The sequence below is a fragment of the Sturnira hondurensis genome, unplaced genomic scaffold, assembly GCF_014824575.4.
Source record: "Sturnira hondurensis isolate 20B ecotype Veracruz unplaced genomic scaffold, ASM1482457v3 Scaffold0012541, whole genome shotgun sequence".
Lineage (NCBI taxonomy): Eukaryota > Metazoa > Chordata > Mammalia > Chiroptera > Phyllostomidae > Sturnira > Sturnira hondurensis.
The window spans coordinates 1,845,455-1,873,115 of NW_028085172.1; the positions used below are offsets into that span (position 1 = coordinate 1,845,455).

The 27,661-nt window shown below is 35.7% G+C and overlaps 1 protein-coding gene across 1 annotated transcript in view; it reads left to right on the top strand.

Annotated features, from left to right (window-relative positions):
• CNTNAP5 (contactin associated protein family member 5) overlaps nucleotides 1-27,661 on the top strand; it is a 519,494-nt gene that overhangs the window by 345,135 nt on the left and 146,698 nt on the right. Inside the window, exon 7 of the mRNA XM_037060827.1 lies at nucleotides 7,811-7,954. Coding sequence (XP_036916722.1) covers nucleotides 7,811-7,954 — 144 coding nt within the window. The remainder of the gene's footprint in view (nucleotides 1-7,810; nucleotides 7,955-27,661) is intronic.

Sequence of the window (27,661 nt, forward strand, 5' to 3'; positions counted from 1 at the left end):
CTCTGACACTTCAAGCAAACAGGTCTCTCCCAGTGTTTTTCAAACTGTGCCCGGCTGGGTAGAGAGGAAGATGATGACCTGGCTCTCTCCCAAGGACCTTGTTGCCAGCCCTCAGCTCCCAAATAGTCTGCGGCAGACCCAGACCAGGCCCCTAGTGGCTAGTGCAGCAGAGGCAGCAGCCTCAGCCTGTGGCCCCTGCGTTGGTCCCTAGGACCTTATTGACCTACAGCTGTCTCCTCATCATCTGGTCTTTCAGTGTCCACTACAATTCCTGGAATCCTATTTTCCTATATACTGGTTCACTGATGGCTATTTGCTATGTTCCTCTGCAGATCGTCCTGGTTTTTCTTCCATGTGTTGGGGGAAAGCAGAGTCCTCTCCATCCTACTCCACTGCTATCTTCCTCAATATTTTTAGAAATATATATTTTTGGAAGTATTTATTACTATGATGTAATTTTCAGAAATCTGGAAATACAATATATGAGCAATTTTGTCTATATAAAATTAAATATATATATATATATATATATATATATATATATATATATATTCATATGGCCTTCCACAAAAAAGTATATATGATATCACCTCCCCAATAACTTAAAATATACTTTAAATTCAATTAATAAATTTAAAAAAACTTCTAAATTATTTTTATAAAGTTAAGTCAATGGAAAAACACTATTAAAAATACAAGTTGCTCTCAAATATATGAAAATATACTCAACCTCACTTAAAAAGAGAAATGCAAATCCATGGTACAATTATATTTTTAACTTAGATCGCAAAGACCAAAAAGTTTATAATGTAAGCATGGACAGCAAGAAGCCCTGGTATTTCATATGTTGTTTTGGGGCTGTAATCCAAGAGAGGGTGAAATCTTTTAAAATTGGAAACCCACAGTTTTGAACTCAACCATTCTGTTTCTAGCAATTTACCCTACAATTATTTTTAATTTAAATTATTTTATTGTTGTTCAATTACAGTTGTCCATATTTTCTCCCAACCCCTCCTTTCCACCCCGTTCAAATCCACCTTCCTTCTTTGCTTCCACCTTTTCTCTTGGTTTTGTCCATGTGTCCTTTATAGTAGTTCCTGAAAACCCTTCTCCCCACTACAATTATAAGCAAATGTGTGCAATAAGCAATATTTTAAGAAAATTGAAAATGAAGACATCCCCAAAATTATATAAAAAGAAAGTTAATAAAAAATGTTTAATCCATAGGAAAACAGACTCTCTAATGTGCCAGGTGACCTTGCACCATCCACATAGCCATGCAGCCAACTCCTTGCTGAACAGTTGACTTAGGTCTAGAAGGAAAACTATGAATTCTCCTGAAACACAAGGAATGGAGGCCTACAAGGAGCAGCTCCAAGTCCATCTTTGTTGTGCTCCTGCCCCATGTTGAGACTATCATAGCAGTTCCTACTGCCTCATAGTTTCTGTGTAGGAGACTGGTTTGTCTTGGCCTGGCAAATGTGACTCAGCTATGTATGGAAAACCTACAAAGGTCAGGGCACTCCCCTCTCGAGGGAGTGGCCGAAGCATCCAGAGGCACTCTCCCCTTGAGAGAACAGACATGCCCTTCCCCTTTCCCACACAATATTGTTGTTGTCTGTACATTGATTCTCGTCGTAAGCCACAACAGGTGGACTCTGCTGGACAGGGTCTGCCATACTTCTGCACTTGGAGAAGAGAGCTGACCCACAAAGAATTGCTGATCTGTCCAGAATTGGTTCTACAATGATGGACTCCCACAGCTTACACTGTTGCTGCCTGATCTGTTTTGCTTTTGTATCGTCTTTTTTGTGTGTGGGCCTGGGACCATGGGCAGCTTCAAGGCTTGGCCACTCTTCTCTTTGCTGTCTGGGTAAATCAAAAAACCATCTGAATTGAAAAGTGGCTCTAAATCTTTTATTTTTACCAGCCCATCAGGCAGACCTTGAACTTGAGCACACCATGTTATTCTCTGTGTTTGAGATACCCATGCAGAAGTATTATTCACCCATTAAAAAAATAAGGCAGCCCTACATGTTCTGATATAAACCATTATCAACATAAATTATTAAATGAAAAGAAAAATCATTGTTCAGTGCAGGATAAATACTACCTGTCTTTAAAAAATAGAAAAGAATGACTTTCTATAGACTTGAAAGTACAGAGACAGACAAAAATATCTGAAATGATACTAAAGTGATGGAAAAGGAAGGTAATAAGAGGATGGGGTCAGTGAATAAAGAATCCTGACTTTCTGCTTAATGTTGTTTTTTAATAGATTTTATTTATTTATTTTTAGGGGGGAAGGTAAGGAGAGAGGGAGACAAATATCAATGTATGGTTGCCTCTCGTGCATCCCCTGCTGGGAACTGGCCTGCAACCCAGGCATGTGCCCTGACTGGGATTCGAACTGCAGTCCTTTGGTTCACAAGCCCGTGCTCAATCCACTGAGTTACACCAGCCAGGTTAATATTATTTTTAAACATTTTGAATTTTCTATGACATGCAGAAAATTGTTTTCTAAGGCAATAGAATACACGACTTAGAAGATATTTCTTATAATTGCTTTTAAAATTTCATCCTCTGGTTTTTATCATCTTTTCCAAAACACACAACTTATAATGTTATTAAATATATATTTTTAATCATCTTTCTCATCATGTTCAGCCCATCCATAGAATCTAAGCCTATCACAAGGTTGGAGATCCTCTTTGCTACTTACATTTATTTCTCTAGGATTGTGTCTAATATATAACACTCAGTAAATACTTGTTAGGTAAATGAAGGAAGTTTCCTTTTGTGTATTATAAAAGATAACCATGCCCTAGCTAGTGTAGATCAGTGGATTGCGCACAGCCTGTGAACTAAAGGGTTGTGGGTTCAATTCCCAGTCAGGGCACATGTCTGGGTTGCAGACCAGGTCCTCAGTAGGGGGCACACAAGAGGCAACCACACATTGATGTTTCTCTCCCTCTCTTTCTCCTACCCTTCCCCTCTGTCTAAAAATAAATGAAATCTTTTTAAAAATTAACTATTTATGCCCTTCCTTCCATAAGAAGTTCCAAATAGTCCTCTTATGCTCAGAGTCCACCCCTTTCTGCCACCCTTACTTTAGTTAATATTGCCTCTGTTAGATCTCAGACACAATTAAAGGACTGGCCAGACACAATACAACTTATTTATTTGGTGACTGAAATAACTGAAGATGACTAGAGAAACTGTCTTCTAGATTATATGGTAGTATAAATATTATTGATCCTCTTTTCTTTGGAAAATATGTTGCAAAGCTCACATAGAAGGCCTACATAGGGGAAAATAAACAGAAGAAATAAAATACGGGAAAAATGAGCAGATGCAAAGTGGAAGTAAAAAGAAAAATATGGAAGACAGAAAGTTTCTTGTTTTGAATGGCATTTTGTGATTTTGTTTAATCCCTTAAGCAGCCTTGTGAAGGAGATTATTATGTCCTATATCACATACGTAAAACCAAGACAGGAGAGACTGATCCATAACCCATTCCTATTTCTTAATAGCCAGAGTAAGGAACACAGGATTTGAGCCGAGGCCTATGTGGCCATTGGACTGGGGATCCTTTAGGTAACCAAGCTTTCTCTATGAAGGAGGGTTAATCCCTCAAGATACAAGCAGGGTTTTGCCCTTATCCTGGCTTCTACATAAATTCAAGTCTTGAAATCACATTACTAGGGACTATTATTTATCTCTAGTTTTAAATTTTGGATGTGATTTGTGGACTTGATAATTTTATATTTGCTCATGTTTTATAGCAGTGAAATGGAACATAAGGACTGCCCTTGAATATATATTGAAAGTAAACTAATTGTGTAGAGCATGAGTGAGGGAATATTTCATTACCAGTATTACATACACAAAAACATCATTTTTATTAACAAGAACTAAAAAATTAACTTCATGTGCACATTTACTCTCAAGGTGGTAGAATAGGTTTTAGTTATCTATTAAGACATTGGAGACTTGCTGAGTTTGGGCTAAATTATTGTAATCATCAGTAGAAGAGTGTAAAGTTAACCAGGCTCCATCTGGTTGCATGCTTGTAAGTCCTGAGGCAAATGTGCAAACAGAGTTCCACATATTGAAAGTTTAAATATTTAGAGTTAAAAATAAGCTAACAAACTTTTGAATAAAATTTTCTCTTCTCTCTACTTTGACAGATGTACCTTGATAAATATATCCCACATGTCCAAGCCCTGTCCACACTGTAAGCAGCTGCTCTGTTACCATGCTGCAGCCCTTAGGCCCATTGTCTGACAACAGGAGGACAGACTAGGAAGAAAACAAATTGTATGGGGCCTCACAGCAGTTTCAGAGCTGTTGAGGGAGGGAGCGCTGAGATGCTGTAGACAAAAACCAAGGTTTAAAAAAGTCCTTACCACCTTGGCTCCAAACACCTTCTCCTGTGAGGCAGGATGAAACCTGAGGCTAGCCCCAATGAGGCTCTCTGGAGTATCAGTTTTTAGCAGGAGTACCTCTTGCCTGGCTGTATGAGGGATACTGTACTTAGGATTTCCAATGAGTTCTTTGCTTGAATGTTGAAATACACATGATTTAACCCATTTTCTAAATAATCTAAGCTAAAAATATTGTATTTTTATTCAGACAAAAAATTAAAAATATGTGTTGAACGAATCAGGCTGTGTCAGCACCTGATTTTTGTGAGTCTGTAAAAAGATAGCTATTTGGAGACAGCAACCATAGGCTAGCAGTTGATCAGATTTGGGCCAAGAGTAACACTAACAATAATAAAAAAGAAGTCTGGCTACAGCCAGTAAAGTTCCAACCTGTATTCAGGTATAAAATCTGCTCTGTAGCTTAAGAACATAATGTTGCTCTAACAGAGAAAGTAGGAAGAGCTGGTTTATGCTTTTGAGAAAATAGTGGTGGTTTCTGTTTCTGTATTGTACAACCCCTCCTTTCCTTCCCCACAGACAGCCTATAGAACTCACCAAATGGTACGTGGCAGTTTGTGTAAGACTAAGGGTATCCTGGGGTTGTGGCACTTTCAGTTTTAAAAATGGAAAAGTAACTCTTTCTTAAATAATTTGTAAAATCCACCTATGAAACTGTCTGATCCAGGGCTTTTGTGTTCCAAGAGTTTTTTGATCACAGCTTCAATTTCTTCAGCTGCCATTGGTCTGTTGAGGTTTTCTGCTTCTTCTTCATTCAGTTTTGGAAGATTATACATTTCTAGAAAATTGTCAATTTCTTCTAGGTTTTCAAATTTCTTGGCATGCAGTTCTTCATAGTGATTTCTCACCATCCTTTATATTTCTGTGGTATCCATTGTAATCTCTCTTCTTTCATTTCTGATTGTGTTTGTTTGGATCCTCTCTCTTTTTTCCTTGATGAGTCTGGTTAAAGGCTTGTCAGTTTTGTTGATCTTTTCAAAGAACCAACTCCTGGATTTATTGATCCTTAGAATTGTGCTTTTCATCTCTAAGTCATCTAATTCTGCTCTGATCTTGGTTATTTTCTTCCTTCTACTTGCTCTTGGCTCTCTTCGTTGTTCCTGGAGTTCTTGTAGGTGTATGGCTAACGTTGTTTATTTGAAATGTTTCTATCTTTTTTAGGTAAGCCTGTATTACTATGAACTTCCCTCTCAGGTCAGCCTTTGCTGTGCCCCATTAGTTTTGAATTGTTGTGAGTTCATTTTAATTTGTTTCTAGATACTTTTTTATTTCTTCTTTGATCTCATGTGGGCAAAAGACTTAAATATAAGTCATAACACTATAAAAAGGCAGAGGAATCTCATATATTCCATGCAGCAATATTTTTTACCAATATGTCCCATAGAGCAAGGGACATAAGGAAAGAGTAAACAAATGGGATCTCATCAAAATAAAAAGTTTCTGCACTAATAAAGAAAACAGCATTAAAATAAAAAGAGAACCAACCGCATGGGAAAATATATTTGCCAAAATACCTCAGACAAGGAATTATCTCCAGAATATGTAAAGAACTCATAGGATTCCACTCCAGGAAGACAAAAAAAAAAAAAAAAACAATTAAAAATGGGCAAAAGACCTAAACAGACACTTCTCCAAGGAGGAAATACAGAGGTCCCAGAGATATATGAAAAGATGCCCAGCATCACTAGCCATAAGAGAGATGTAAATTAATACTACCATGAGATACCACTTCACACCAGTTAGAATGGCCATCATAAACAAAACAACAATGACAAGTGTTAGAGAGGTTGTGGAGAAAAGGGAACCCTAGTATAGTGTTGGTGGGAATTCAGACTGGAGAAAACACTGTGGAAAACAGTATGGAATATCCTCAGAAAACTAAAAATTGCACTGTTTTTTGATCCAGAAACTCCACTGCTGGGTTTATATTCTAAGAACCCTGAAACACCAATCCAAAAGAACATATGTACCCCAATGTTCATGGCAGCACAATTTACGATAGCCAAGTACTGGAACCAACCTAAATGTCCATCAGTAAATGAATGAATCAAAAAACTGTGGTACACTTACCCGATGGAATACTACATAGCAGGAAGAAAGAAGAAGCTCTCACTCTTTGGGACAGCATGGATGGAACTGGAGAGCATTATGCTAAGTGAAATAAACTCAGTAGGGAAAGACAGATACCTGATTTTACCTCTAAATGGAACCTAATCAATAAAACAAACAAGCAATGAAAATATAACCAAAGACATTGAAATTAAGAACAAACTGAGAGTAGCCAGAGGGGAGGTGGGAAAGGATAATGGGGGAGGAGGGTTTGCAGGAACAACTATAAAGGACACACTGACAAAACCAAGGTGGGGCGAGATTAGGGCGGAGGTAGGGATGGCTGGGGTTAGGGGGAATGGTGAGGGGAAAATGTATACACCTGTACTTGAACAACAATAATTTTTTTTAAATAGTAAAATAAAAATAAAAATGGGAGAGTATCGGGCAAACTAGGACACATAGTTCACCTTAGCCTGAGGCCTGATTCATTGAGAGGGTTATTCTCTTGAACCAGAAATAGAAACTAGAGGCAAGATGGTGTGCATAAGGGATGAAAAATGGGGTCTTAGACTGAAGGGTTGAAGATCCAGCACCCCCACCTCTTAGCTGAAGAGACTTAGTTGAAGTGCTATATCACTGTAGGCCGTCGCTAGCATAATTTCTTCTTTTTTTTAGCATAATTTCTTCTTGACCTCATAATTTACATCTAATTGTAACTCTCACATTTTTAATAAACATTATTCTCATGTCCCATGTTATTAAAATATTTATACCACTGTTGACAAATAAGCGAGATTCTATCATATTAATTCTTGATTATTTCCTTTAAAAAACAGTATGGACTATTTGAACTGTTTCCTATTTTTCATCTTTACCAAAATTAATTTGTGACTGTGCACATAAGTTTCTTGATATGATGCAGGTAGCTGCATGGAGGTATATTTTGTTGATTCTTGGCTTTAGTCTAGCCATATTCTTTCAGAAGTTAGGATCAGAGATAAATATAAAAATGTCCATTTTATTTTATTTTCCGCTTCCCCTCTAAAATATTGTTTTATTTAGTATTTAAAAAGTTCAGAAAAGAAGTGAGTAGTTTTTTAAAATAAATTCTTAAAAACCAATCAATTATAATTGTTTTTACATGGGCTAATCAGTATCCTTTTAAATGTGTAATCAAGAAGCATCTATAAATATTTGAGCCACTTGGCCCATACTTATAACTGAATCTACTGAAATTCACTTACTTCCCTTTCCTGTTCCTTCAGAACTTATAACTAAGTTGTTTTGTTTTGTCTACATTTTTTCTCATAAAGCTTAGTTTTGGAGGAATTCCAGTACCAGGCAAACCTGGGACCTTTTTAAAGAAAAACTTCCAGGGTTGTATTGAAAACCTTTACTACAATGGAGTCAACATAATTGACCTTGCTAAAAGACGAAAGCATCAGATTTACATCGTGGTAAGTCAACATCTTTACAGCTTGACAGTTTCTAACCTTGTACACATCCCACCCTTGGTACCTTTTCACAATATGTTTATAACACCATTTTAAAGGTCCTATAAGTCTTCCATGGCAAGCAGGATGAGATGCAGGGATTGGGTCAGTGTGGATTTCATCTTTGGGAGAAACAAATACACTAGAGGTGCCTGGACAATTTCATGTCCCTGGTGTGAAGTTGTGCAAAGGCTGCAGGTAAGTTCTGCTGTCTGCACTGGGCTGACACGATTATTTTTATTACCTAAGGGAAATGAAACAATAGAACCAGAAACTGTATTAAACTCTTATTGTTGATACTTAAAACAGGACACTTTGAATAAGAGATTAAACTTCAGGTGTTTTGGGGATTCCCTGTTCAGCATTTACCATGCTGGAAAGTTAAATAATTTTGAATTAATGAGTATTTGTGTTCTCCAAAGACCATGCATTTCATGAGGGCCTGGGCTGTCTTGTTTTTTGTCACTAGTGCATTCACAACATCCGTCAGAGTGCCTTACACAGGACTGCTAATCACTAATGCTATTTTTATCTATAATTGTGGAGTAGTCTGTTTCTTCTTTTTTTAAGATTTTATTTATTTATTTTTAGTGAGAGGGGAAGGGAAGGACAAAGAGAGGGAGAGAAACATCCATGTGTGTTTGCTTCTTGTGCGCTCTGCACTGGGGACCTGGCCTGCAACTCAGGCATGTTCCCCGAGTGGGTATCAAACCAGCAATGTTTTGGTTTACAAGCACATGCTCAATCCACTGAGCTACACCTGCCAGGTAAAGAGTTTTGGAGTAGTCTATTTCTCCTTCAAGTTCTAGCAGTTTTTACATCACTTATGGTATAGCCTTGTGGTTTGGTACATAAACAGTAGAGATTGCTATGTCTTCTGAATGGACTGGCCATTTTATCCATGTATAATGTTCCTCTTTGTCTATTATAACTTTCTTTTCTTGTTATCATTGGACTGTAGTAAAAGTCCTGACTCTCCACTAAGCCATCTCTGATGCTAACACTGAAAGGATTGGGTGGTTCCTCATTACTGCTGTGCAGGGTTAGAGGTCCAGGCTCTGCTAGATATTTGGTCTCCACTGATACCCCAGGGAGAAGATTGCTGCATCCTGGCAAAGATTAACAACATCCAGGCTCCCTATTTAGTCATCTCTGACACTTAGCTGGGAGCTCTGGGCACCTGTTATAGCATGAGTGGGTAGTGGTGGGACCATGTTTTTTCTATGGGGCTTGGCTGCCTTAGAACAATTATTGTTTAGAGGTGTCCAGACTTACTATGCTTTCTTTTCCTGGACCTTTGATTACAGAGAACAGACTTCTAATGGTGATTTTTTTCTGTGCCATTGTTCTCTCTGGGTTGCTACCTTCTTCAGCAACAAGTTTAAGATAGTTAAGGCCAAAATAAAATATAGGGAACTTACCACTGTTGTCCTTTGGGTCTCAAAATCACTATATACACTGGCTTTAATCTCACTGCCATTCATATTCTTATTAGGTTTCTTTTCCACATAATGTCTAGGGTTTTTAAGTTGCACTTAGTGGTAGCAATAAGGAAAATCACACTACTTCATCTTCCCAGAAGCAGAAGTACCTTAAACTGACATTCTTTTAAAACCCATGATAAAATAGGTCATTCTGTCATTTACAGAAAAAAATCTAACTCTCTTCTCAATTTGGTCATTGGATTATCTGGTCACAGTGACATTTAAATTATCTTTATGGTTTTTTTTTGATAGTATAAACTATAATGGGTACTTTCAATTTGGGAATTTCATAAGTCAACACATTTTTAATGGCATCTTTGGATCCCATGGTGAGGCAGGGTTGCTTGGGGGAAATAATACTTGGGTTAAAGTTTGTCAACATTTTAAAAGGTGTTAGCCAAAAGTCTGACTCTGTTAGTTCTAAAGAGTAATGACTGTGCTAAGTAGGGTTCAGTTCCCCAGCTGTGACTCTAGGAGATCCTCTGCCATTACTTACCCATTCCTTGACTCATGTCACCCACACGTGATTAGGTTGCCCATCTTCTAATTAAGCTAAACACTAGATTGCTATTGGTAGTTTTATTGAGTTTAGGTCAGTAAGCTGGGCCATGCAAAGCATACTATGGTCACCCATTCCCCACTATTATTTCCAGGAAATATTTTATAGTGTACCAGTTTCATTGAGTTCTATCCTCTAATGTAGTGGAATCATACACTAGGAGTTTAGCTTAGATTAGTGTCATGGCCATCAACACAGATGAATGGCAGGCAGCACTGCCTGCCACTGTGCTAAGAATTGACAGAGCAATTTGAAAACAAGGAGCTTGGTAAACATTGCTCACCTTCATTGTTCATATACTGGGGTTATTTGAAAGCATAAGAGCCTGAGATTTAGATGTAAATAAGATCTCTATAGCAACATTTATAGAAGAAATATTCATAGATATTATGCATTAGACAATATTTTAATGGTGAGATATACTAGATAAGTCACTGAGCATGCAGTGCAGAAAAAGAGAAATAAGGAAGAAAAAGGAGAGAAAATATGCATTTCTAAATATTGGCAGAATCATCATCTTCTTTTCTGAGAGAACCATTAGATAAAATTTTAATAAATGTTTTGTTGATAATAAACTACTATATCACTTGCCAAGTCTCCCAAAACCTTGCAAGCATATTTTTTTATTACTCAGCTTGGTGGTATTGTTAATATGAAGCACAAAGAATCCATCTAGTGTCAATGTATTGGGAAAAAAAAAACAAGAAAACTGTTTTTATAGCTTAACGAGCTTTAGTTTTAACCTTCACAATGTAAAGACAGGGGGATAAACATTATTTTTCTCAAAAATTACTTTCATCACCTCCTTAAGTGATAATTCACATCAGTACATACACACAGTCTTTTTTCCCTATTCCTTAGAATTTTTTGTTGGAAGAACTGATTTGCACTGTTAATTACAAGTACACAGTCTGTTATTTCCCTAGTAGGGCTTAAAATTTCCCCAAAGGACACTATATCAGCTACAAAATCAGCTTTGCTCCAAGTCACTAAGTCACTCCTGTGCTAAGAGATGGTGCTATTGTCCTTCTGTGCTAAAAGGACTTTTGAAAGAGATGGTGCTATGGTCCTTTTCCAGTGTTTACAGGCTCTCACAGTTATTGAATCTTGGGGATTTCAGAGTTTAGCAGGAAACTTGAGGAGCCAACAAATCAGACAGCAAGTATATGGTAATACCCATATATTACAAAATGATATTTTAGGCTCAGGGGAGAGAAAGGTTTGATTTCATCCATCATGGATCTCTCCAAAAAGCTGCATTCAGGCAGCATTTCCATTGCAATTTGTCATTCCTTTCTTGTGGGACCTGCCCACTCCCTGGAGATTTAACAACAATTCAATAGGGATTATTCCATTTAGTCCTCACAGCTCGATTTAACTACAAGATGATCCTCTACATCCCAAAGTGTAGAATTAAAAAATTAACAGCTTAAAATAGACATAAACATACCTCATTACTCTTCCTCAAATCTTTCTTCCTATGCTAAATGCAATATAATAAACACTCAGGAAGTGAATGGCCCATTGAAATGTGTGTGCAGTACCTGTAATGTGAATTTTTATATAAATAAGAAATGTACTGCTTTTCTAGTTTCTTAAAAAATGATTAATTATATACCTTTCACTTTATAATAAAGGATGCTTTCTCTGAGCTCTCCTTTCTAGTGTTATACCTCCTCTCCCAGAGGCAAGGGTAGCTATCTGACTGCCTAGGAGTTGGCTGTGTGGTCTTACTTACTTTATTTATTATAGATCTTAAAATTACTGTTTTTTCTTTATTTAAAAGAAGAGGATGGTAAAAATGCTTATGTTACTGTACTTTATCTCCTTTCTCCTAGAAAGGAGAAAAATTAAAATGGTTAATAACAAGACTATAGTTACAAATTGGCTTTGGAGCTAACTGACCATGTCAATTAACTTTTGTGCCTTTTTCCCCAAATAACAAAAATCAAGGAACTGGATGACCAGTGGCCAGTTATAAATGCTTAGTTCCTAAGCATTCATAATGATAACCACTTCCTTATTGCTAAACAGTCCCAAAATGTGTTTCCACTGAGTGTAGAAGGAAGCTTCACAGCCCTCTCAACCCTCTGTTTCTGACAGCCCTGGAAGTGACATGATGGTAGGTAAACTGCTTAAGTTTCTAGTCCCCAGTCCATGCTCACTCAGCTATGAGGCCTTGAGAAAATCACCAAACTTTAGTACCCTCATATGTAAAATGGAAAAAATGTAACGCCTACTTCAAAGTGTTGTTGTGAAAATTAAATATCTTAAATGATATTAAATAAAATTAAATAAATAAAATTGGGAAACAATAGTATCAAACTCAAAGGGTTATTATGAAGATTATTTTGCACAATACAAGGTCCACAGTAAGCACTCAATAATTTGGAGCTGTTATTAAGTAAAATTTCTACTCATACATTTGACTGAAATTTGCATGTAAACTAATATTTAATTGTCATCTTAGTGTTTGCATTCTATGAGCCCAACAAATAATAAAAGTAGAGTGGAAAAACCTTGTGTTCTATCTTTTGAGTCTGAAGTTTAGTTTACTACAAAAGTATAAATTATGAAGTGGGTTTTGAGTAAATATATTACAAACGCATCCATCTCATTCATTTGAGGAGACTTAATGACCAATTCTAGACTAGATTTAGTAAACTTATATACTCCTTTAAAATAAAGCCTTTAGAAAAGATGTTGCCCAGTGGTCTGGGTATAACAATCATATTAAGTAATAGTGGAGGGGGTTGTGAAGTCTATTATCTTTTGTCTATATCTCTACTGTCATCCATCTCATTGGATAATGGCTGTTTATCTCTTGAAGCTCTGAAGCCAAGAAAATGAACTCAGCAATAAGTTTAAGTCTACAGATGACATCATGCATACATTCACACCTGAATGTATAATTCAGTCACACACACAGTCATTCACCCTAGTCCAGCAACCTTTGTCTTACCTTCCTGTGACCCAGAAGCTCATGAAAATTTCTCAGAGAAAACTCTTTAGTGTGTAGTGAAGCCTATAATCTCTTCAGCTTGTTCCTGAAATCATGTTACATCTCTGTGAGTATGCTGTGTGATAAATTATACTTTCCCTTGATGGAAAAAATAATATGAAGAAACAACTGACATATTGTGCCTTCTCTCTGAACACTCCTGCTATTTTCACTGTTATTTGGCTAGCCTGACATTCACATCATCTGCTTCTATGTTATATGCAGCTCACACCCTAGAAAATTACATCCAAATTATCAGCTTTCAGAGAAGATACTTTTTTTCTTTCTTTGAGGAAACTGAAATAGCTTCAAGGTTGTATGAGAAATAACGTGACTTAAAATTTAAAAAGTAATAACAATGAAATGGTCTTCTTCTGTGTAAATTATTCTATATTAAATCAGTGTTATAACTTTTGAAGGTGACCAGTTTCCTTAGCTCATATAATGAAACCAAACTTATTTTTAAAAAATACTACTTTAGGATGTTAAAACATATATTTATATATATATATTCTTGATGAATATTTGGAATATATAGACTAGAACACTCAACCAACCAGAGAGTAAAACAATATTCTCATGTTTATATATTTAATTTTCATATTTTAAATATATTTTATATAGCATAGACCACATTTTATTGATATCTTTATATGTTGCTTTTTAAGATTAATATTTTTCTTAAAATGTTGTCTTTATTTTTTATTAAAATTACTTAATATCTTTATTTACAAGCATCAAAAGATTATTTAAACTTTAAATAAATTCATGATAATTTATTTAAGATTTTACCACATTAAAATTTAGGTTGTTCAAATTTTTACTGCCAGAAGTTATTATGAGATTACAAATATAATGAATAGGTAGATATTTTTATGCAATCCATATTGTTTAAAGTCTTTACCAATTTCCATACCCATAGTGTATAGAAGAATGGGACTCTCCTGCCAGTTTTACCTCATGCGCTGCAACTATTTGAATATTCAAATTATTTTTAAAAGAGTGGGGCTAAATGAAAATTGAAATAAACTCAGTTTCTTCTCTGAAAACTTTTCAGCTACTGAGCTGAGCATATTCCTTTTATGTTTTTTTTCCTCCAATGATAATCCTTTCACTTGAAGACATCTTGTTTCAGAGAACTATCTTACAGACAATGTTGGCATTAATGACAGAGGGCAGTGAGAGGGATGACAGGTAAAACTATGTTTGTGTTAGTTCTTCTGTCTCTGAAACATCTGTGAGAAGTAGTCAGAGACAAACATTACTTTACTTTATACTAAAAGATCCATTATAGTGAAGATTAGGCAAAGTCAATAGTATATAGTCAATTGCTGTCAGTCACAACCTTCTTCCCCGACTTCTGGAAAGCACTGCACTATCAGCTTTTATTCTTCTTATTATACATCTTTTTTTCATAGAGTCCTGAATGACTTTTATGTCAAACTGAAGAAAAAAAATACAAGGCTGGACAAATCCATGAATAGCACCCACAAACTTTGGAATCAAAGACTGACTAGGGGTTTCAGAAATGGTCCCTATGTAGTTTGGTAATTTTCAAATAAATTTCTCTTGGGTGTCTCTTGCAATGTAAGAGCTTAAGATAGAAGCCTTGCCTTTGGCAAGAGAAAGAAAAGTGGCAGCAGAGAGTGAAGCTCTGGGAAGAACCTAATTCTCTTACACCTAGATGGCTGTGATCTTGGCAGGAGCTCCTGACTGGGCCCCATAGCTCTCAGTATGTCCAGTCTCCAGCATCTGGCTGCCAGGCTTTTCCTTCTGGATTTCAGGAGATGGATGAGAGCCTTGAGTAGGGATTAAGTGCTTCCTCAGAAACTCAGTCTCTGTTACCAATAGCTCTTATTCTTCAAAATGCCATTCTTTTCTACAAAATGAATGGCAACCTTGGTGCTTGGATTTTGAATCCTTTATAATCAACTCACCTAATGGATAAAAGTTTGCTTCTCACAGTTTCTCACCAGAACTGCTTCTTTTTCATCTAGGCATAGATTACTCACTCTTCCTGTTATTCAGTATGTACATATCCTCCTCTCAACTTTTCATTCTGTGCTTCCACTACACCAGGGGAATGCCTTTCTTCCTCACCTTTTTCATGACCCAGCCCCAAACTAATCATCTTTCTTTTCTTCAAGCTGACAAATAGAGTTAGCACCCAGAACCATATGGATACTCAAAATATGTAACTGATTCTCAGAGGCAGAGCAGAGTTGTGGAGACCCCAAGCTATGTCAACCACAGAACCTCAAGTTATTGTCTTGTGGGGAGGCTCAGGGGTAACTGAAAGTTGTGCAGGCACACTTAGGTTTCAAGGAGCAAAAACAGTGGGCTATACAGCATAGGGACATTGGGACAGTGGCTATATAGCAAACAGTTTGGAACTTTTGAAATTATAAAAAATAAACAAGGTTACGGTATAATTAATGTGAGCCCTCTGCTGTTCCACCCAGAACATGCCAACTCCAGTGTATTGTCTAAGCTAAGAAGAGTCATGGGGCCAGGTCCAGACTGGATAGAAGTATGTACTATCATCCGGAGGCAGAATCCACCATGGGTTTGGGAAAGTATCAATATGCAGTGCGATATGTTGTTGGTGTTTTCTAAAGTCTTTCAGACACAACTTCTCAGAGCCCCTCTCAAACTCTTGAGCTCATTATGCCTTTCTTGCTGTGAACTTCACACTTATACAATATATTTCAACTTGGCACTTGATTTTTAATCATTATCATCATCCTCAAAACATAGTAATTGAGTACCTCCTGTGTTCACAGTTAATGATCCTTGCCTCTAATGGTTGAAAACTTAAAAACCTCTCTCTGTTTCAGCACCAACACACTGGGTGCTGGGTCACCATTTCAGAATTCAAAGCTGACGCTCTTACCTTGGCTGTCTTCTCAAGTATATTTTCTGCTCTCCTGCTCACCAACCATTTTGATGACTACTTCTCTTCTTTGCCTCTTGCTTTCCTGTGTGGTCTGACGTACTGTTTTTGTTTGTTTCACAATGTTGATTTCCTTCACTACCACTGTTTTTCTATTTGGTATTCTAGCTTCCTGCTTTCTTGCTCTGACTACACCTCAGATTTCAAGGCTACACCTCAGATTTCTTGCCCTTCAGATTTCAAGGATAACAGTACTTCCAAATACCACACACTAGCCATTGCATACTCTTGGCAAAATTCAAAGACAGCTTACAAGAGTTTAGAAGAAAAAAATATTGGGCTGGTAGTCAAGAAAGGCTTAAGGAAAGTATAGGAATATGACATAAGCATTGAAGAATGACATGTCTTAGATTATTCCAAAATGATAGGAAGACAGGCCAACCAGGGTAGTAGGCTATGAAAAAGCTTAGGTTAGGGGTCTAAGTATCATATTTCTGGAAAACAATATCCCAGTCTAGTTGTTTGCAAGAGTTTTTTCTATAACCCTAAGTACCCTGTTTCACAAAACAATCACAGTTCTCTGTGTCACTCATAGTGCTGAATATGTGACAGTAAAGAAATGTATGGATAAAAGCAATATGTCTTGGCAGGTTGTCAAACTCATTTTCACTGGGGGCCTCATCATTTTTGCAGTTGCCTTCAAAGGACCAAATGTAAATTTAGGGCTGTATAAATGTAACTGCCCCTTAACAATTAAGTGAGAGCTTGGCACTGCTATGTGGTAGAAACAAGGTTCTGGGCCAGATAAAACAAGGTGGATTCTGGCTCATGGGCCTTGTGTTTTCCACCTGTGTTCTTGAGGAAGTGTGTGTATGATCCTTGAATCCAATAAGATTAAATCTCAGAACTACCACATAATAGCTATAGATTCTGGATACAAGAGTCACCCCTGAGGTACTGTAGGCATTGAATCACTAATAGTTAATAATAGTGTCATATTTACTGTCCCACTTTGCTCATCATTTCTTGTTGTATGTTCCTTACAAAGACTTAGTTTGATGATTGTATCTATCCTGTTCTGTAAATGGCCTTCTATAAGTACACTACTAAAGATTTTAGATCAGTGATTGTTAATATGTCAAGGGACATGCACCCCTATAAGAATATAATGAAAACCGTCAGACATTTTATTTTGAGTAACAGTCAAGAGCTCCAGGTTAAATTTCAAATTATTAGAGTGATAGATAAAATTAAACCCCTTCTCAATTTTTACAGATCCCTAATTGTCTTATATAAGTGTTCCTTGTTCAATTACTAGGACCCTAAGTAAGTACAGACCTGACCCTGGATCACTTCCATGTGTCATAGCTGGGCTGGCTTCCCAGAAACTCTTCATCCATTTTCAAAAGATTTAGAGGACACTACTATCTGTCAAGGTCCAGGCTATTTGAAAAAATAAATTTTAATATAAAAAGCTAGCTAATAGAAGATGATTAACTATTAAAATTGGCAAAAGAGGGCTATGGAGAGTTTAGAAATAGCAAGTAGAAAAAAACAGGTTATTTTCATAGATGTAGAGAGAGTAGATAGTAAAAAACTTAGGAACTAAGAAATCTCTCCCTGCCCACTTCCCAGGCTGAGATTCAGGGGAATCATGAGGTTATCAGGTAAAATACACAGCCCTGCAGAAAACAAAGGTGTTTGCTAGAGAGCGTAGGTCTAGCTGTCTATGGAAGCTCACCAAGGGGAGTGTGGGTTGAGTGCACAACTGGAGCTCAGCTGCGCAGGGCCATTGAGCTCCCCACTGAAAAATGGTAATCCAGGAAAGGAACCCACAAGAGAAGTATCTTCTGAATGCTATTCCCCAGCAGTGCCCTCTATGGCCCTCTATTGTCAAAGCCTAACTTTTGGCCAGGGTACAAAAGAGAAATGTTTACAGGTTCCAACTTCAGTAGCAACAGGAGGGCAAAGAAAAGTGGCTTTGGAGCTGAGACTCAGAAGTAGAAAGTTGGCACAACCTCAATCTCTCTTTTTTCCTTTGAACACCTAGGTCGAAATTAAGTGCCTGTGACATCTACGAGAAGGAATTGGGGTGAAAAAGGGAGGCATACATGTGTTTATGACTTAATGTTGCCTGATTATAGCCTTATACAATAATAGCAAGTCTAACTAGTGTATAAAATACAAAATCTCAAATACAGGTCTGGACTCTCATGAGGAGTAAAACATCAATTATTTAACTTTGTCATTACACATTTACTCACTAAAAAATAGTGACACTACAACCACTCTTATGAATCCATGCAATTTAGTACACTAGAAACAATTTATCATACTTTAAAAGATTAGGTAGGTAGGTATCTTAAAAAGATCTGTAGGTAGATTTACATGGGAAGTACCCAAACAACTTACCACTCTATAAATTGTGCCAAATTTATGTATGCTACAATTCTCACAAAGCTTCTCAAATTCTATCTAAAGGTTTTCTCATGCAGCTTACTCTTCCCCTTTAAACTTAAGTACCTGCTATTTCTTTCTCATTTTTTCTAATACCTTAGTTCAGCTCATCATGCTATTTCTATCACCCTTCAGGGTTACTCATTCTCGCCCATGGTGACCTCCCTGATGCTGTAAGAAGGTCCAAAACTTCCCTTGCTTCAGCCAAAAATGTATGCCTTTAGAAAGGCATTCATATTGGCCTAATTGCATCAACACAAGCTAATATTTAATCTATTTAAAGATAATAATAATTTAAAAATGCAAATTAAAAGATTGACCACGCTTTGAGGAAGTAATTCTGAGATCAAAACAAGCTTTAAAGGACCCATTTAGCCTCCATTAATTACATTTCATGTGTCTTGTAGATGTCTTATGCTTAAACAGATTTGAGGGTGATGAAATTTCCTAAAACTCACCATTCACTTCAGTGATATGTGTCATGTGGTGAAAGCCTATAAACACAGTATGTTTGTGAAACACACTGCAACAACCACAGCTGAACTCAGACCTCCAGAATGGCTCATTCAGTACCAGCTTCCATAGTGAATGGAAGCTCAGGAAGGTCCAGAAGATGCCCCTAATTTTCTAGGCATAATTTAATGTTGTTTTTTTTTTTCACATGAATGGACAAATAGAATACTTCACACGAACGTAGCAAAAACCCATTCCACATGCTTTTAGTAAACTAGGAAGGAAATATGTGAATTTATCAGATTTTTATTTAATGTGATGACCACCAGAAACAAACAAAACGATCTAAGAATCATTTCTTCATCTTTACACTCATAAATTTAAGTGTTTATAACTAGGCTTGACCATCTATGTTGTGTGTGTGTCAAATTTCAGTGGCTTAGACACAGACACCATTGCAACTCTGACACCTTCTGCAGGAAGCAGTGGTCCCATATTTCATAAGAGTTGTGAGATGACCAGGGCAAACACTGCTCTGGCAAAGTGCAAGAACCCAGCCCTCTCACCAATATAACTAAATAACCAACTTATGAACCAATAAATATTTTGACAATAATGTATGATTCCCATTTCTATTAAAAATTTATGTTTATATGTTATATAAAATTTGAAAAACACAAAGAAGTAGGAAGCTAAAAATTACCTGCATTCTCAACAAAGCTTAAATATTATTAAGGTGTGTATTTTCTAGTCTTCATTTTTTAAAGGAAAAGTCTTTAAATAATTTGTGTCCAAATTTCCTCTTCTTATCTGGACACCAGTCAGATTGATGTCTACCCTAATGGTCTCATTTTTTCCTTAATCATCTCCTTAATGTTTCTATCTCCAAATACAGATCCCATTCTTTGATGCTAGGAGTTAGTGCTTCAACATATGAATCTCAGGAAAATACAATTCAGTCCATAATAGTCAAATTTTATTATCTGAAGACCATTTAATTTGCTTATGACAGCTGTCTATTGCAGGAAAAAAAAATTTTCCTCCAGCCTCTCTAAATTTCTTGGATAGGTTAATAACTAAATCAATGTTAAATATATTAACCAGAGAAAATGTCCAAAGTTTATTACAGGTGTACATTCAGGTGTGCCATAGATTAGGAGACACCAGAACACATTGGGCTGTTGAGTCTTATATGCCATTCTGTACTACAGAGAGGGAGGCTGGGGTCTGAGATTTCAAAGGAAAAACAGATGATTTCCAGGTAGATGGGAAAGAGCGAACATACAATTAACAAATTCTTGCTGGATAATCCAGAAACCATGGGGCACAGACAGGAGTCCAACAGACAGGCTCTTCTAGATTTCTCCCAACCCATCACACTTATTTCATATGTGACAAGGTGAATGTTCTAAGATTTCCTTCCTGAAGCAGATTTTTGTATCTGAATTTCTTTAGACAGGTAAAGGGTGAGGGTCAAAAGTTCTTTCTGAGTCTATTGTTTCTTAATAACCAGTTTTAAAATAATATCCAAAAAATCATGTTTTGGGGTGATGAAGCTCTGATCCCTTTCAGACTTGCCTTTGAAACTTTGAATAAGAAGTTTCTCAATCCATAATCTAAATTAGTAAATTGATCCATAGTTGATTGACACAATCGCTCAATCCTGTGAATGAATATGTCCATTTAGTTTAACTATTATGTTTCATTTCAGAAGTGGATGATGCAAATGAACTCCCAAAATAGGCCTATATTGTGTAAGTAAGCAATGAGGTATTTAATAAAAGGCATTTCTATGGAAACAATATTCAAAAATATTAATATTTAGAGCAATTGTAAACCAGTTTTTGAGCCTGAGCAGCTGACAGCTGAGGTAATTTATAGATGCCAGGCTCAGAGCTTCTTTTGCTGGAATGAGGACAAGCAGTGACAATCTCATAGATTTTCCTGGTTTGCCATTTGATTGATTCTGGTAATGTCATCAAGTGATCAGACAAACTGTTTTTGTTGTTTATTTGCATTAAAAAGACATGAAAATTGTCTAAACATAAGCTTTGCCATTTTCTCTGAAGTTTATATTAAGTCATCTAGTTGCAGTTGGCAGGGCTTCAAGGAAAAGGGAAATTTTAGTTCTAAGTAATCCTAAATCAGAGGATCAGAGAAAATTGAAAATTTAGTTCAGGAACTTGTAACCAAATATTTGAAGAAACTAGAATAACACAGAATTCAGTCTAGTTTAAGGCTAAAGAGCAAAAACCTCAAAGAACAGGGCTAGAATTTGATATCTATAACTGGGTGTGTTATGAATTTTACTAAAATACAATTTTTCTCTCTAAAACCACCCTCATTTGAAAACCATAAATAGCCATATTAAACTAATTTATTTGCAAGTAAGTGTAGTTTCAGTAAATTTGCCTTATAAATACAAGCATAGCAATCACATAGTAAGTCAGCATAGTGAAGTCATAGTAAATTTGCCTGAATAAATACAAGCATAGCAATCACATAGTAAGTCAGCTTTGCTGGAACTATTCTTTTACTTTTCATTTTTTTATCTTCACCCCAGGATACATTTTTATTGATTTTAGAGAGAGGGGAAAGGACAGACAGAGAGACAGAGACACAGAGAAATTTTGATGTAAGAGAGAAACATTGATTGGCTGTCTCCCATATGTGCCTCACACAGAGATTAGACCTGCATCCTAAGCATATGATCTGACTGGGGGGGGTCAAACCCAAAACCTTTTGGTATATGGAATGTCACTCAAACTAATGGAGCCACCTGGCCATGGCTGGAATTTTTCATAAGAAATCGCCAGCTTGAACTTTAAAAGACCTCTCAACATGAAGAGGCCGAGACAAATACTTCCATGTGACTGTGCCTGCAGTACCTTTAGATCTGTGTCAGTTTTACTCTTGTCAAGTACCCCACCAAATATTCTGAAGTTTCTGCACTTGGAGGAAAGAGACTCTCCTTCTTCACCTGGTAAGGCTGCTGTTGTTTTCCCAGGGATTTTTGTCCTTCACAGACAATCCTTTTCTTCAGGCTACCTGGTCATACCTGAGTCTATAAATATCTCTTTCAAACATGATATTCCAGTAAGAGCATTGTTAGTATAACCAGTTTCAAATTATGTCATGTTACAAAGAAAATAGATTCTTATTGAGTTTATACAAATGATCAGAGTGCCATGAAAATAATACTCACTGAGTTTTTAAATTCTGGAAGGATGAAGTAGGGAGAAAATATATTGATAAATGTTTCAATTCTGATTACTAAGGTATAATTCACTAAATAGCTCTAGGTCATGTGTAGTTTAAGAGAAACAAATTTCCTTATATCTGGAAAATAAAAGATTAAAAAGCATTCAGCAACATTTTAAACAAAAAGTCATGAAAATTAAATTACCTTTAGCAACTCATTCAGAGTCATACAAATAATTCTTGTTTATCTTCATCTTTTGTTAGTAGTTTCATGAATGTGATATTTTCTTAAAATTTTTCAAATCTTCGTCCAATGTAAAGGTATAATCTGAAAGTTTATTAGAAATATATATTTCAGAATAGATCAGAGTCCTTTCAATGGATCTTTCTAAAGATGAAACATAATTGTAGAAACACCAAAGAAAAACAACAACTGTCCATAAATGACAAAAAATTAGAAAGACATGGTTAAAGATATGAATACAATGCAATTGAAAAATAAATTTGCTTTTCTCTATAACATACAACATTTTGATATAACTATAATTATAGTTGAAAACATTTCATCAGAGCATATCAGAAACTTATCAATTTCATATATTTTTCAACATATATTAATAATATTTACCCATATAATATACCCTAGCAGATTTTCATAATTTATTTTACAGTATTTTCCATGCAATTTAATGTACCAAATACAGCTAATTAGTTTGATATTTCTCTTTTACAGGAACAGAAAAGAAATCTTCTGAGGTTTTCAAGTCAAGAAAAGAGTATTTTTAAAATTTGAAATTTTTCAAGCATGTCAAAAGGTTTGGACATTTTGCTAAAGAGATCATAGATCATTATAAAATAATAATTAATTATCTACTTTACTAAATGATAATAAGAGATTTAAAGACAAATGTAAAAGGTCACATAATTGTTAGCAAAATTTTAATCCTTAGTATTGAGGAGATTCAGTTTGCCTAAGAAATCAAGGACCTGAATAAGACAACATAAAGCACAGAAAGCTATTTTTATAAAAAACAGAAACTTTGCTTTCTAAGCAGAAAACTTTACATATATTAGAAGTAAATCAATCAGTATAGGGAAACTGTCCTTTTAACAGAGAAAGAGAAAATCAAACTAATTTTATGATGTATTTTTGATATTTAAATTCACTTGATATTTAACCAAGTGAGTAATAAATTTATTATTACAATCTTATTCATTTTGATCACACATAAAATTTTCTTTGTCAAGATTTCATTATAGAAACAATTATAAAAGACATATGGACAGTAACAAGGGGGGGGGAAATGGGAGAGGTAGGCAGGGAGGGCTGGAGTGGTGGGAAGGGGTGAGGGAAAAGGCAGAAAACTGTACTTGAACAACAATAAAACATTTAAAAAATATTTTATTTCTTAAACTTTATATAATATTTAGTGTAATTCCCTCAAAAATGCATTTTTATAACTTATACCTTCTTTTACCCAATACATACATTAATTTTCTTTCATTTTAATTAGAATTATTAACCATAGAAAACTTAAATTCTAGTAAAACCTTAAAAGTAAAAAATAGCTTTCTTTATAGTGGCAAATTTATAAATATGAATTAACCCCTAGAAACATAGGTTTTTTAACTGGCAAACATATTTCACAATTTTTAGAAATATGGGCTTTCTCAATAAAACATAAGACATATTTATTTGTTCCCCCTTGGGCTCCCCCAAATAAAACAAAAATGGAGACTGGCAGCCCATTAAGGTGTTAGAGATCCTGATTCTTCTATCCTTCTATTTGACCACTCTCACTCTGTTGTTTCCACCCTGAGGGTACTACAGTCTTCTGGAGATATAAGTGTCATGTGCAGATGTAAAGCTTCAGAAGAGAAAAAGAAGAGAAGGCAAAAGAAATACTCCTGCCAGCAGAGATGACTCCATTCAAGGAGCATTCCAGGAAGTTCAACACAATGTTTCTGCCATGCCATACCTCACAGACCAGACTTAGCTGCCTAGTCACAGATATATGCAGGTGAAGTAGGGAAACGTGGTCACCCATCTGAGTATAAATTGGAGTTCTTCTACCAAGAAAGGCAAGGAGATTTGACTTTGAGTAAATAACTAGATGCCCCTGCAAAAATCTCTTTAAATATTAAACTCAGTAAATGGAAGTTCTCATATAAGAAGTGATAGAATTTCTATTTCACTTTCAAAGTAGGAAAGCCCAATTCTAACTTCACCCTTATAACAATGCTCCAGATTTATGCTGTTTGATTTGGTAACCAATAGCCATATGTGTCTATTGAGCATTTGAAATGTGGCTAGATCAAATTAAGATGCATTGCAAATGTGAAAAAACCTCAATAAATTTAATATAGATTGACTGTTTAAATAATGTTTGAATACATTTAGTTAAAAACAATGCACAAAATTAAAATTAAGTTAATCTCTTTCATTTTGCGTTTTAGATTATTTTTTATAATTGACATACACCATTATGTCAGCTTGCGGTACACAACAATACAATTCAATATTCATATACATAGTGAAATAATCATATTAAATCTAGTTAATATCTGTCCTCATAATTTTGTAATGTGACTACCAAAAAGTTTTAAATTATATATATGACTTTTATTACATTTATATTATACAGTTTTAATTTAGATTATCTATCACAAATATATATATATATATATATATATATATATATATATATATATATAATACAAATAGGCAAATTTTTGTTGTATCCTCTAATTTTTAAAATTATTTTTATTAACAAAACTTTTTAGCCCTGGCTGGTGTAGCTCAGTGGATTGAGTGTAGGCCTGTAAACCAAAGGATTGAGGTTCGATTCCCAGTCAGGCCACATGCCTGGGTTGCAGGCCAGTTCCCAGCAGAGGATGTATGAGAGGCAACCATACGCTGATGTTTCTTTCCCTCTCTCCTTCCCTTCCCCTCTAAAGATGAATAAATAAAATGCTGAAAAAAAAGAAGAAAATTTAATGTTTATATAGAGATAACCATAGTAATCATAATTAGATATCTTTTTCCCATTTCATAAAGTATTATTTATGAAATTGAAATGCTTTTTCGTACAATATACTTATTATTGAGTTAAATTTGCCAAATTTTCCAGGCCAGTGGTGGTAGTTGCCTTTCACACACATTTGCTGCTTTTCTAATCTCTACCCAGGAACTAAGAATCACACATTATGTTTTCAGATCTATGAACACATTTGTTCATCACCAAAGTGAATGGAGTCATAACAGCACCATATGAGTGTGTAGAGTAAATAGTTGCTTTGCATATGGGATAAGCTAAATGGTTTGGAAAAGAAAGTTCACTTAAAAGGAAAAAAATTAACACATACACACAGGCACAAACTGCATTCCTTTGGCTTTATACTACCCTAATGATTTACTACCATCACCTTGAGTAGGATAAATACATAATAAAAGTTGCAGTAGAGAGGACATATTATTCAGAGATTATTCATAAGTGGAAACCATTGGAAATGGTAGTCATTGGGTTTTATATCTAGCTGCATCTATACCTTCTTAGATTAATTACTACTATTATTTTCTCAATAATTTACACTAATTCTCTTAATAGCAATTTCTAATCCTGAATATTTTCATGAAATACTGTCATGAAAGTTTTAGAAAGCTATTTTACTGTTTCTTCACTGTAAATAAATTAGAAATAGAGAAAAATTTAATTATGTACATAAAAATTGACGTAATTCCACCACTCAGAGAGAGCCAGAACTTTGCAAATTAATTTCTTTTCTTTTGATTTTTAATAATTTTTTATTTAATTCCTGTTCAAGTACAGCTTTCTGTCTTACATTCCCAACCCTGCTCAACCCCCGCCACATGCTCCCCGCCTCCCTCCCATTTCCGGTCCCCACCCTTAGTTATTGTCCATGTGTCCTTTATACTTGTTCATGTGAGTCCATCCCCTTTTCCCCTATGATTCTCTCCCTTCTTCCCTCTGGAACCTGTCAGCCTGTTCCGTATTTGAGTGTCATTGGTCATATTTTGCTTGCCTGTTTCTTTTGTTTAGATCCCTGTTAACAGTGATATCATATGGTATTTGTCTTTCACCACCTGGCTTATTTCGCTCAGCATAATGCTTTCCAGTTCCATCCATGATGTTGCAAAGGGTAGTAGTTCCTTCTTCCTTACTGCAGCATAGAATGCCATTGTGTAAATGTACCATAGCTTTTTGATCCAGTCATTGATTGATGGGCATCTAGGTTACTTCCAACTCTTGGCTATCGTGAATTGTGCTGCTATGAACATTGGGGCGCATAGGTTCTTTTGGATTGGTGTTTCAGGGTTCTTAGTATATATTCCTAATAGTGGAATTGCTGGGTCAAAAGACATGTTCATTTTGAGTTTTCTTAGAAAATTCCATACTATTTTCCATAGTGGTTGTACCAGTCTGCAATCCCACCAACAGTGAACTAGGGTCCCCTTTTCCCCACAACCTCTCCAGCACTTGTTGTTTGTTTCTTTGTTTATGATAGCCATTCTGACTGGTGTTAAGTGGTATCTCATTGTGGTTTTAATTTGCATCTCTCTGATAGCTAGCGATATCGAGCATCTTTTCATGTGTCTCTGGATCCTCTGTATGTCCTCCTTGGAGAAATGTCTGTTCAAGTCCTCTGCCCAGTTTTTAATCGGGTTGCTTGTCTTCTTTGAGTGGAGTCGAGTGAGTTCTTTGTATATTTTGGAGATTAAACCTTTGTCCTAGGTATCATTGGCAAATATGTTTTCCCAAACAGTTGTTTCTCTTTGTATCTTGATACTGTTTTCCTTAGCCATGCAGAAGCTTTTAATTTTGATGAGATCCCATTTGTTTATTCTTTCCTTTATATCCCTTGCTCTAGGGGACGTATCAGTAAAAATATTGCTGCATGGAATATCAGAGATTTTCTTGCCAATGCTCTCCTCTAAGGCTTTAATGGTTTCATGGCTTATATTTAAGTCTTTTATTCACCTTGAATTTATTTTAGTGTATGGTGTAAGTTGGTGCTCAAGTTTCATTTTTTTGTATGTAGCTGTCTAGTTCTCCCAAAACCATTTGTTGAAAAGGCTGTCTTTACTACATTTTATGTTATTGCCCCCTTTATCGAATATTAATTGACTGTAGAGATTTGGGTTTAGTTCTGGGTTCTCTGTTCTATTCCATTGGTCTAGGTGCCTGTTTTTGTGCCAGTACCAGGCTATTTTGATTACAGTGGCCTTGTAATACAGTTTAATATCAGGTATTGTAATCCCTCCTACTTTTTTCTTCTTTCTCAAAATTGCAACTGCTATTCAGGGTCTTTTATAGTTCCATATAGATTTTTGAAGTGTTTGTTCTATGTCGGTGAAATATGACATTGGTACTTTAATAGGTATTGCATTGAATCTGTAAATTGCTTTGGGTAGTATGGACATTTTGATGATGTTAATTCTTCCAACCCATGAACACGGTATATGTTTCTATTTGTTTGTGTCTTCCTTGATTTCTTTCTTCAGTGTTGTGTAGTTTTCTGTACACAGGTCTTTTACCTCCTTTGTTAAGTTTATTCCCAGATATTTTATTTTTGTTTTTGCTATATCGAATGGGATTTTTTT